This window comes from Thamnophis elegans, chromosome 7, assembly GCF_009769535.1.
Source record: "Thamnophis elegans isolate rThaEle1 chromosome 7, rThaEle1.pri, whole genome shotgun sequence".
Classification (NCBI taxonomy): Eukaryota; Metazoa; Chordata; class Lepidosauria; order Squamata; family Colubridae; genus Thamnophis; species Thamnophis elegans.
Window position 1 is genome coordinate 77,229,495 of NC_045547.1, and position 12,345 is coordinate 77,241,839.

At 44.7% G+C, this 12,345-nt stretch overlaps 1 protein-coding gene across 1 annotated transcript in view; it reads right to left on the reverse strand.

The window, feature by feature from the left end:
- Positions 1-8,856, reverse strand: part of CRACR2A (calcium release activated channel regulator 2A) — a 55,426-nt gene extending 46,570 nt beyond the window's left edge. Inside the window, exons 1-3 of the mRNA XM_032221796.1 lie at positions 8,770-8,856; positions 2,053-2,274; positions 484-595 (exon numbers count right to left, since the gene is read on the reverse strand). Of these exons, the coding sequence (XP_032077687.1) occupies positions 484-595; positions 2,053-2,217 (277 nt within the window). The 5' untranslated portion in view covers positions 2,218-2,274; positions 8,770-8,856. The remainder of the gene's footprint in view (positions 1-483; positions 596-2,052; positions 2,275-8,769) is intronic.
- Positions 8,857-12,345: the final 3,489 nt, after the last annotated feature.

The window sequence follows — 12,345 nt, forward strand, 5'->3', positions numbered from 1 at the left end:
TCAGCCCAAAAAGTGGGCTGAAAAACTCGGCTTATACTTGAGTATATACGGTAAGTCTAAGTGCTATTATCATTTCTTCCTTCCTTTCTTCCTCCCTCCCTCATTCCCTTTCTCATTCTCCTTCCTCATGGCACAGTGGTCAGAATGCAGTACTTCAGGCTAATTCTGCCCACTGCCAACAGTTCGATTCTAACTGGCTCAAGGTTGACTCAGCCTTCCATCCTTCCAAGGTGGGTAAAATGAGGACCCAGATTGTTGGGGTCAATAGGCTGACTCTGTAAATCGCTTAGAGAGGGCTCTAAAAGCACTGGGAAGCGGTATATAAGCCTAAGTGCTATTGCTATTGGTTTTCCTCTAGATCAAGTTATGCTACAGAGAGATGAGAACTCCAATAATATAAATGAACGCATAAAAGAACCACCAGAATAGGAATTGACAGATAAGTGAATTACTTCTAAAGCATGATGTGGATGGAGAACTCACTGAATCCAGTAGTGAATTCTTCTAGAGTAAGAGAGCCATTGCCATCTGCATCCAGAGTGTTAAATACTTTCTCCAGCTCTTCAGGAGCAAGTGGTAACTCACCATGGAGTCTCTAAAACGACAATGTTTTTCCTCAGTTACATGGACGTTGCTAAAAGGTTAGTTTTGAAAAGATCTCAAAAACAAAAATGACAAATAATTTAGGTGAACAGAAGATTGCTTTTCTTTTTACCCAGTGGGATTGCAACTATCTACCATATTTTTGGACTATAAGACTCACCATGATTTTGAAGAGGTAAATTTAAAAAAAAAGTTGCACTCTGCAGGCCTCCCAAACCCTCTGCATGCTTCATTTTTTGCACACAAAAAGAGCATGCAGAGCTTTGGGTGGGAAACAAGCTAAAAATGGCCCATTTTTCACAAAACAGCCCACTTTTTGCCCCCAAAAAGGCATATAGAGCTTTGGGAGGCTGGTAGAGTGCTCCTGGAGGCTGGGGGGGGGGGGAGGGCAAAAATGAGCAAAAAAATGGCCCATTTTTTGCTTGCTTTTGCCCTCCCCAGCCCCCAGGAGCACTTTGCAAGCCTCCCAAACCCGCTGCATGTCCGTTTTTGCAAAGGGGGCTGGGGTTTCTGTAGGCCAAAAATGCTGTATTCAGTGTATAAGATGCACCCAGATTTTCACCCTCTTTTGGGGAGTGAAAGGGTGCATCTTATACTCCGAACAATACGAAATTAGGAAATAAGCCTCATTAACTCATGAGGATTTCAGCCTGTGTCTTACTAAGATAACCTCTGGATTCAGACACGGTTAGAAAGATACCAAAGAAATTTGGAACCTATCCAGTGTCTAAATTAAATAACCATCAGTGACACAAAATTCTGCAGATATGACGAAGCGCACGCAAAGTGAATCGGTAGCAACACCGGTAGGAACCCACGCCTGCTCAAGACCATTGCAGCATCCTCATGGTCGCGTGATCAAAATTCAGACGCTTCACAACTGACTTGCATTTATGACGGTTTCAGTGCCTCCCCGGATCATGGGAACGCCTTTTGTGGCCTTCTGGCAAGTTAAGTCCATGAGGAAGCCAGATTCACTTGACAGTCAATTTTACTTAAACAATACATAAGCCAATACGCATAAGGGACTTCCTGGTAGATTTACATCCTTCATCCTGTGTGTTATCTCTCTTGTGTGGAACTAATTTACAGCCAAGTAATAAAGTGGTAGAGCCAGTTTGGTGTGATGATTTAAGGTATTAGGCTAGAACCGTGAGTTCTAATCCCACTTTAGGCATAATGCCAGCCGGGCGGCCTTGGGCCAGTCGCTTTTTCTCAACCCTAGAAAAGGAGGTAATGGCAAAATATTTCTGGAAAACTTTGCCACGTAAACTGCAGGGACATGTCCACACAATCTCCAAGAATCGGCTATAATTTTTTTTAAAAGTTGAGAGAATAAAAACGTTATTCACTCTCGCTGGTTCCCAACTATAACTTCAAACAGGAGGGGTAAATGGTTCCTTGAGAAACGAATGAAATGCTTACATAAATCTACCTTTTGCAATTTACCTGCATGTCCTGGCGAGCAATAAACCCCTTCCCTTCCACATCGCAGATCCGAAAGAATTCGTGTGCTTTGGCGAACACATCCGACTGGCTTCCCGAGTCACCTTCTACTTTGCTGCTTTCTGGATCTTTCTGCCGATGAGCAACACGCCTTTTCGGACTGTCCATCTTCACGGGTTTTCATGAAGTTGCCATTTCGTTAAGTCTCAAAACGCAGCCCACGAGCTGAAGAGCGAAAGAAGACAGAGCAGATTAGAACCGTTCTTTGTGATGAATTCTTTTTGCAACCACTCCTACCAACAGCTTCTGAAGTAGCAGAGAGAACTGCCTAAAAGGTAAACATACAGCCGGTTTGACATTCTTATTAAGCTAGATGAGTTGACGTTGTTGTTTTATTTGTTTTATAAGGATGTGCTGAATCTCGAGACTATGTTATTCGCCAAACTCAACAAAAACTCCTTGAGGACGTCGAGCATTAAGCTAATGTCAATCAATCAGTCAACCAATCAACCAGAACAGAGCTGGAAGGGATGTTGGGGGTCTTCTAGTCCAACCCCTGGCTCAAGCAGGATACCCATTTCAAACAAATGGGTTTCCAATCTCTTCTTAAGAACTTTCAGTGTTGGAGCACCCACAATTTCTGGAGGCAAGGTGTTCCACTGGCTAATTGTCCTCACTGTTAAGAACTTTCTTCTCCCTCCATTCCATTGCTTCTCTCCTTGATCAATTTCCACCCATTGTTTTTTCTCTTGCCTTCTGGTGCAAGTTACATCATGCCGTCATATCATCAGTTACATCATATCAACTGAAAGTTATTTGCTGTTCTTCTGCCGATGAGCCAAGCTAGCAGAATGTGGGCTTAGTAGAAGGTTGTTGGGGAAATCCATAGCTCGCACTAAAACTGTGCTCAGCAACAGTTCAACAAATGAGGAAAATCTATTAGGAAATAACTTGCTGATGCCCTTAAAAGTTAGAAATCAGATTTGTATAAAATAGTCCTTAATTAAAAGATTTGTTCTATAATTTGCAAGGAAGTTATTTTTTTCCCCCCGCCACAGCTATTTTGCACAAATCTCTAAATATCATTGATTCAAGGAGAGAGGTTTCTAGAAATATATAGGTTGCATTGTGCCAGCTATCAGCAACAGAATTGTTACATTGCAGCATCACAAAACATCTATAAAAATTGAAAAGCCACATGAAAATTAAGAACCAAAGTTTATTGCCAAATGTTTCCAAAAGCAATTCAACCATCCAGCCCTAATGGGTGGGTGGGGGAATCACAGGATGCCATCACTTCCTAGGCAGTTGTTTCATGATTTAATAGCTCTTACATCAGGAAATTCTATTCAGTGGTGGGATTCAGCCAGTTTGCACCTATTCGGGAGAACCGGTTGGTAACTTTCTAAGTAGTTCAGAGAACCGGTTGTTAGAAGAAATCTCCTTTTGGTTTTTTTCCACTTCACAGGGCTAATCCTGTAAGGAAGGCAGGAAGGAAACATCTTGGTGTTGTTTCTAGCCTAATCTTTATTGACCTGCTTACAGAAACTGCCTCTCTGGTTAACCCTTATGACATTGTAACAGCTAAGGTGAAGCGTCCATCGACCTGAGTGACCTTGAGTTGGCCATGCCCACCCAGCCACATGACCACCGAGCCCCACCTACCCAGATGGTCATTAGGGCAGAGAACCGGTTGTTAAATTATTTGAATCCCACCACTGATTCTATTCATGTTCAGCCTGAATCTCCTTTCTTGAGTTCCAAGCCCTTGGTCCTTGTACAACAGAGAGAAGAGAAGAAAATTGAATTCTTTATTGGCCAAGTGTGATTGGACACAAGAAATTTGTCTTTGGTGCACAGGCTCACAGTATACATTAAAAAGAAAAAAGATACATTCATCAAGAATCGTAAAATACAACTTAGTGATAGTCATAGGATACTAAATAAGCGATCAAAATCATACTAGGAAAAAAAGTAAAACAATATAAATTGTAAAGATACAAGCAACAAGGTTACAGTCATAAGTAGAATGGAGATAGCTATTAGGAAGGATGAGAATAATATAAGTAATAGAGTCTCAGTAAATAGTTTGACAGTGTTGTGGGAATTATTTGTTTAGCAGAGTGATGGCGTTGGGGGAAAAACTGTCCTTGTGTCTAGTTGTTCTGGTGTGCAGCGCTCTATAGCGTCATTTTGAGGGTAGAAGTCAGGGGTGGGTTCCTGCCAGTTCTAACCTCTTCTATAGAAGAGGTTTCACAAATCTACAGTGCCGTTTAGAACCGGTTCCAGTTCCCTCCCCCCCGCCCGTCCGCACATCATCAAGATGAAGAGCGAGATGAGGAATTCTGGGAGTTGAAGTCCACAAGTCTTAAAGCAGTCAAGTTTGAACACCCCTGGGAGTTTTTCTTCTAAAGGGTTAGGGGTGCAAGGGTCTTGTAACTTGACAGCTTTAAGACTTGCGTGCTTCAAATGCCAGAGTTTCTGAGCCAACATTTTGGTTGCTAAGCAAGAGTTAAGTTGCTACGTTGTTAAGTGAGTTTCACCACGTTTAACAAGTTGGCCACGCCCACCCAGTCACATGGCTGGCAAGCCACTCCCACCTGGTCACATGGCCAGCAAGCCACTCCCACTCGGACACAAAGCCACTCCCACAAAGCAGGCCACACCTACAGAAGAGGTTCTAAAAAAAATTGAAACCCACCGCTGGTAGAAGTTGAAACAACTTATGCCCAGGATGTGAGGGATCTGTAAACATGCTGGAAGCCTTTGGATTTCTCTTGAGGGAAGAGGTTAACCAGGTCCAGAAGATAACAAAGGCAACCCAATTATCTGTTCAACCTATAAACGGTCGCCTTTGTTTAATTCAGTTTGTTATATCTTTACCTTATGAGAATGAATGCAGCATTGTGGCCAAGATCGGGAGAGTGCAGACATGCCTCCCCCACTTTTCAAATGTTTACAGGAAGTATTGTGCATCTGTGGCACCAAGAGGGCTTACCCCAGTAGCATTTAGAAATTTGCATCTGGTCGTCCGAGTTAAGTTTAATAGGGGTGGTGAGGAAATCCATGTAACCACAGGAAACATAACAGTCATTTCAAGGGTGTCACGCTTGAAATGGATGCAACGAAATTTCATTTTCGTGTATGCCGATTAGTGTATACTCAAAGTGACAATAAAGTTATTCTAACTCTAAATCGTTTGCTAGGGGGGGGGGGGGAAATCCCGACCAGGATTTTTACACACCGTTCACTAAGACAAGAGATTAGGCAGGCTGAGGTCTTAGAAAATTCTGGGTGTGCGGATTTAGAAAAGGAGTTGGATCTCGGTTTTCTCAAAACTAGCCCTGATGTAATGTGAATTTGGGCAGTTTAGTCTAATGGTTAAAGCACCAGGCTAGACAGCGGGAGGTGGTGAATTCTAAATCTGCTTTCACCATGAAAGCCAGCTGGGTGACTTTGGGCCAGTCCGCCCCCCCCCCCCCGTCTCTCTCTACTCACAGGTTATTGTCGTTTGCGGGGGGGGGGATAGGAGGAGGAAAGTGTGCTTGATATGTTTGCTGCCTTGGGTTGTTTGTAAAAAATAATAAAAGCATGATACAAACAACGAAATAAAAATAAATAAATGTTTGGTGCCTTAACTACAGAGCATAATAAAAGACAGGATTAAAAAAAACAACATCCTTATGTAGTAAGCCGGCTAGACTCATTGGATATGAGGTGGGTGGCAAATAAATTTTATAAACACACACACACACACACACACACACACACACACACACACACACGAGAGACAGAAGAGGAGACAAACACGGAAAGAATGAATTGCCTCCCTGCAAACCCTAGGCAGACTAAAGAGATATGAACACTGTGTGTGTGTGTGTGTGTGTGTGTGTGTGTGTGTGTGTGTGTGTGTGTGTAAGAACTGTGTGTAGAACTAATTCAGTTCTAAATCTCTCTCTCTCACACACACAAACGTATGAAGGGCAGAGAGCAGGGAGAGGCGATGTAATAATATTCTGGGACTCCAGTGTCCTCCAAATTACTTTCATGTCAAGAATAAAGTACCTAGTAGCTAAGTAAGTGGGATTGGAAGCATTACCAACATCTGGCATAATAGCCCCTGAGCAAACTAGGTACATCGCTTGCTATTCCTAACAGGGGAGCACAGCTTGCAAATATGCCAATATGTATGTACACAAGGAGACGCACCTGGAATGCAAACCAGTTAAGGAATGGAGGTTCACCACCTGGCAAGCAGGTTAGCTTAGCACTGTCATTGTATTTCTTAGAAACTTGAGTGAAGACTTTTCACCTTGATAAAGTAACAGAATAACAGAGCTGGAGGGGGTCTTGGAGATCTTCTAGTCCAACCCTCTTCTTAGGCAGAATACCCTACACTACTTCAGACATATAATTATCCCATTTCTTTTTAAAAACTTCCAGTGTTGGAGCATTCACAACTTCTGGAGGCAAGCTGTTCCACTGATTAATTGTTCTCACTATCAGGAAATTCCTCCTTAGTTCTAAGTTGCTTCTCTCCTTGATTAGTTTCCACCCATTGCTTCTTGTCCTGTCCTCAGGAGCTTTGGGGAATAGCTTGACTCCCTCTTCTTTGTGGCAGCCCCCGAGATATTGGAAGACTGCTATCATGTCACCCTTAGTCCTTCTCTTTGTTAAACTAGACTTACCCAGTTCATCTAGGTGCGCTCCACGAATCAACGTTGCGGCTCAGTGGCTAAGACGCTGAGCTTGTCGATCAGAAAGTCGGCAGTTCAGCAGTCCGAATCCCTAGCGCCCCGTAACCGAGTGAGCTCCTGTTACTTGTCCCAGCTTCTGCCAACCTAGCAGTTCGAAAGCCCATGAAAAATGCAAGTGGAAAAATAGGGGCCACTTTGGTGGGAACAGCGTTCTGTGTGCCTTTGGCGTTTAGTCCAATGGCGGGTTCCAGATCCTGTCACAACCAGTATGCTGCGCACGGGGGCGAGCATCCTAGTCGGGCACGTGCGCTGCGCACACATGCGCACACCACCGCCCTGCGACACCCAGCTGCTCGGCGGAGGTCGCGCAGGAACCTCATGCTGTGCACATGTGCAGTTGGCCCGGTTGCTTTAAAAGCAGGTAAGGAACACGGGGGGGGGGGGGCGAGTGAGCTCTGTTGCCGCTCCGGCCCTATGGAATGAGCTACCCCCAGAGATCCGGACCCTACCCACTCTCATGGCCTTCCGGAAAGCTATTAAAACCTGGTTATTGCGGCAGGCCTGGGGCTGTTGACCTCTGGATTGAGGTCCAGCCCCGCTTAGATTGGGTGCATGTTGTGTCTTTTTAAATTTGTCTTGTTTTTAATCTTTCTTGATTCTGTTTCTGTAAGCCGCCCAGAGTCCTCCAGGATTGGGCGGCCTATAAATTTAATAAACAGTTCAACAGTTAACACTGTTTTTTACAGCTCAAGATCCTCGAAATGTATTAGCTGTGGCAATAAACAGTTTTCACAAACATTCATTCTTTAATAGGCTATGACTTCCAGTGACATCTGTCATTTTTTTCCTCCTGATTCATCACCCAATAGCAATAGCAATAGCAATAGCAGTTAGACTTATGTACCGCTTCATAGGGCTTTCAGCCCTCTCTAAGCGGTTTACAGAGTCAGCATATCGCCCCCACAGTCTGGGTCCTCATTTTACCCACCTCGGAAGGATGGAAGGCTGAGTCAACCCTGAGCCGGTGAGATTTGAACAGCCGAACTGCAGAACTGCAGTCAGCTGAAGTAGCCTGCAGTGCTGCGTTTAACCACTGCGCCACCTCGGCTCTTAGCTGTCCACCTGATACAGAAGGTAGTTAAAAGTGGTAAATGGGTGCGTTTCTCAGGTCATATTTATATTGGGCGGCACAATTGCTTATCAAATGATAAGGCAAGAGTTGAACAACGGTCGTTAACCCTCGGCTTCCCGCTGCATATTGTCTGACGAAGCTGAAAGTTTTGTGGTCTCTTTTGTACACTTTTGATAACAGGCCTGCCATTATGGGTTGGATTTGGTCAGTGGAATTGGTTTTTTTGCTTTTCCCAGGTTAAGTGAGAACAATCAACCCATGGAACAGAAGTTGCCTTCAGAAGTTGTGAAAGCTTCATCAGTGGAATCTTTCTCTGTCAGAAATGGTGCAGGGTCTCCTGCTTGGATGGGGGGTTGGACTAGATGACCTACAAGGTCCCTTTCAACTCTGTTAATCCAATCTGAAGTGTATATCAAGTATGCGTTCCTTTTCTTTCTTTCTTTTTAAAGTGGCATATTATGCAATTTTAAGAATATTTTGAAAACGTCTGCAGGGAAAAATGAACCAAAGAAACAAAACAATTTTGAAATACTCTTGAATTCGTAACTCTAAACCTTCAAAATCTCCCTCAAACAAACGGGCTCCTTGCTACTAGCTCTCGGCTGCGTGTAACTGTGCTGAACAGCATCCGCAAAAGGAAGGGCATAGCCAGCGCTGACTCTTTGAAATGCAAAAAGGATTCGCAGCTGCATTCCAATACATAAAATGCAGAGGAAGTTAGGCACACGCTCCTCTCTCAAAACACTGCTAAAATGGCTACTTGGAAGTCGGGATTTCTATTTGTTTCTGGGTCTTTTTGTCTTTCTCCCTTTGATGCAACCCTGGCTGGACTTTAAAAAGTCTGGAAAGAAAGAAAGGAAAAGTACCCTGGCAGATGAGGGAACTACTTACCTCTCTCTGCCTCTCGTGTTGGCTGATGCCTCCTGCGGTCGAAACGGCCCCGTTTTAAGCCTGATCTTTCGGTCCACCTGAGCCCAGGGACACTGAAAAGGAAGAAGGAAGAGTACAGAAGAGGACTCCGCGCCTCGCTTGCTCAATCAACACGTGGGGCTGAGAAAGGGAACGGTGGGCGGAAGGGGAGCGAGTCTAACCAGTTCTACCTCCTTTTAAGTCCTGTCAATATGCCTACTCCGTGCATGAGTGTGTCTCCCAATGTGCCGTTTTCTAAAGCTGCACCAATGCTCAAGGAAGAGCCATTAAGTTAGGGAAGCTTTAGAATCTTGCCTGATTAAAAAAAACATTATGGGTCATTTCATGGTTACAGGACAGGCACTAACACAGTGAGTCAGGATTTAATATCCACAAGTGAAGAGTAATTGGGGGGTGTCTTGCTTAACAAGCAAGAATTGGGGGTGTCAGGGCTAGTGAAGAGAAGAACTGGGGGGGGCGACATGATAGGGATGTTCCGATACTTGAGGGGCTGCCACAAAGAAGAAGGGGCCAACCTATTCTCCAAACTACCTGAAGGCAGGTCAAGAAACAATGGATGGAGACTAACGAAGGCGAGAAGCAACCTAGAACATTAAGGAGAAATTTCTTAATGGTGAGAACAATTAGCCGGTGGAATTGCTTGCTTTCAGAAGTTGTGCTTCATCACTGGAAGCTTTTGAGAAGAGTCTAGACCAGTGTTTCTCAACCTTGGCAACTTGAAGATGTCTGGACTTCAACTCCCAGAATTCGCTGGCTGGGGAATTCTGGGAGTTGAAGTCCAGTCATCTTCAAGTGGCCAAAGTTGAGAAACACTGGTCTAGACAGTCTGAAATGGTATAGGGCCTTGATGGTGAATCTAGGGCACGCTTGCCACAGGTGGCACGCGGAGACCTCTATGCGGGCACGCAAGCCGTCGCCAGGTCAGTTCCACCGTGCTTGTGTGCGCACCTCCCGCCGGCCAGCTGATTTTCCGGTCTCTGCTGCGCATGGATATGTGTGCGCATGCACGAGGGTCGCGCGCATGCACAGGGGGGCATAGGAAGCACGGTGGTGCGGGCCCCTCCTCCAAGCTAAGTTTTTGGTGCCAGGAGGCTTCAGGAAGGGCCTCTGGAATCCGGGGGGGGGGGCGTTTTCGCCCTTTCGGAGGCTCAAGGAAAGCCTCAGGAGCCTGAGGAGGGCAACCCCCCCCCTGTGGTGCAGGCGGTTGAGTAGGCCGTGTTGGGGATGTGCACGCATGCATGCCAAGGGGGAGGTCACGTGCGCATGCACAGGGTGGAAAGCACATTGCATTGTGGGTGTGGGCACGGACATGTGTGCGATAGCACATGCTCGCACAATTTTGGCACGAGAGGAGAAAAATGTTAGCCACTGGTATAGGGTCTCCTGCTTGAGCAGGCGGTTGGACTAGAAGACCTCCAAGATCCCTTCTAAGTGTTATTCCCACTCCAGGTAGAAATCTTCTATAAGTAGTCCTCCAATTACAGCAGTTCATTTAATGACCGTTCAAAGTTACAACAGCACTGAAAATAGTGACTTATGACCCCTTTTCACATGGAAGGCTATTGTGGCATTCCCACGATCCCATGATCAAAATTCAGACGCTTAGCCACTGAACCATATTTATGACAGTTGCAGCGTCCCGGGATCACCCGATCACCTCTTGGGATCTTCTGACAAAGTGAAATGGGGAAGCCAGGTTCACGTAACAATCGTATTACTCACGTAACAACTGCAGTGATTCACTTAACAACGGTGGCCAGAAACGGCTGTAAAATGGGGCAAAAAACTCACTTAACAACAGAATTTTGGGGCTCAATTATGGTTGTAAGTTGAAGATTACCTGTATTCCAAATTATGAAAAGTGGGAGAGGTTCATTCTATAAATTGGAAAAGCACATGAGCCAAAGAAAATGAACTTGTCCTCCGGGTTACAAGCGTTGCCCAGTTGATAAGGGAAAGTTTCAACCTGTTCATGTAATTAAGAATAGTTTTTGGACAAGCTGAATGGCAAAAACCACAAAGCTGTCACACACACACACACACACACACACACACACACACACACACACAAGAATTGCATCGCTCATGTTTAACTGTGAAGGATTTTAAAGCGGCTTGAATACTGGCAATTATGGGGAGAGGAAGAAATCCATTAAAAACTGAGCAATACTTGGGTTTTTAAAGGATTTTTAAATGGATGTTTCTATGACCTTTAGAAATCTCCTTTTACGTCAGTAAAACTCATTTCATCTTTTGTTTTTGTACTTGACATAATCTCCTTAAATTGCAAAAAAAAAAAAAAATGCGTTCTAGTCTAAGAACCCATCAAATATTATTTTGCCTTTTTTTTTCCAACTGTGGGTTGATCTTGTTTTATCCCCTTAATTTTTCAGCATTTGTTTTGGCTCCCTTGGTCAGACCTGACAGCCGTTCCTTCACTGGGAAGGATTTTAGTGCCAAGGTTTCACATCTGGCATTTGGCCAACTGGAAGACCCATTAGTATGGGGGGTAGGGGGGGCTGTTGTGGCTTGTGAGTGGTGAAACAACCAGGCAGGACGAAAGCCAGATCCCACAGAAGACAGATAGGATCGTCCAGGCGCCCTTATTCAAGAATAAGCACCTGAAGACAGGACAAGAAGCAATGGGTGAAAATTAATCAAGGAGAGAAGCAACCTAGAACTGAGGAGAAATTTCCTGACAGTGAGAACAATGAATCAGTGGAACAGAAGTTGCCTCCAGAAGTTGTGATTGCCCCAACACTGGAAGTCTTTAAGAAGATGTTGGATAGCCATTTGTCTGAAGTGGTGTAGGGTTTCCTGCTTAGGCAGCGGGTTGGACTAGAAGACCTCCAAGGTCCCTTCCAATTCTGCTATTGTATTGTATTGTATTGTACTGTATTGTATTGTATAAACTCTAGAAAGAGTGCAGAGAAGAGCAACAAAGATGATTAGTGGACTGGAGGCTAAAACATATGAAGAACAGTTGCAGGAACTGGGTACGTCTAGTTTGATGAAAAGAAGGACTAGGGGAGACATGATAGCTGTTTTACAATATCTCAGGGGTTGCCACAAAGAAGAGGGAGTCAAGCTATTCTCCAAGGCACCTGAGGGTAGGACAAGAAGCAATGGGTGGAAACTAATCAAGGGGAGAAGCAACTTAGAACCGAGGAGAAATTTCCTGACAGTTGGAACAATTAAATCAGTGGAACAGAAATTGCCTCCAGAAGTTGTGATTGCCCCAACACTGGAAGTCTTTGAGAAGATGTTGGATAGCCGTTTGTCTGAAACAGTATAGGGTTTCCTGCCTAGGCAGGGGGCTGGACTAGAAGACCTCCAAGGTCCCTTCCAACTCTGCTATTGTATTGTATTGTATTGAATAAACGGTGCTTCTTGACTGAACAGGGCTGGTCTGCTTATTTAGTGTATGTTTCCTTCTCTTTTTAAGCTCTATACGTTCGCCATAACCAGTCCCAAGTTCTCTCTTTTCTATGCCAGTGCTTGTTCCGGTATCCCAGTATTGCTTCGTCCCACAGGAGC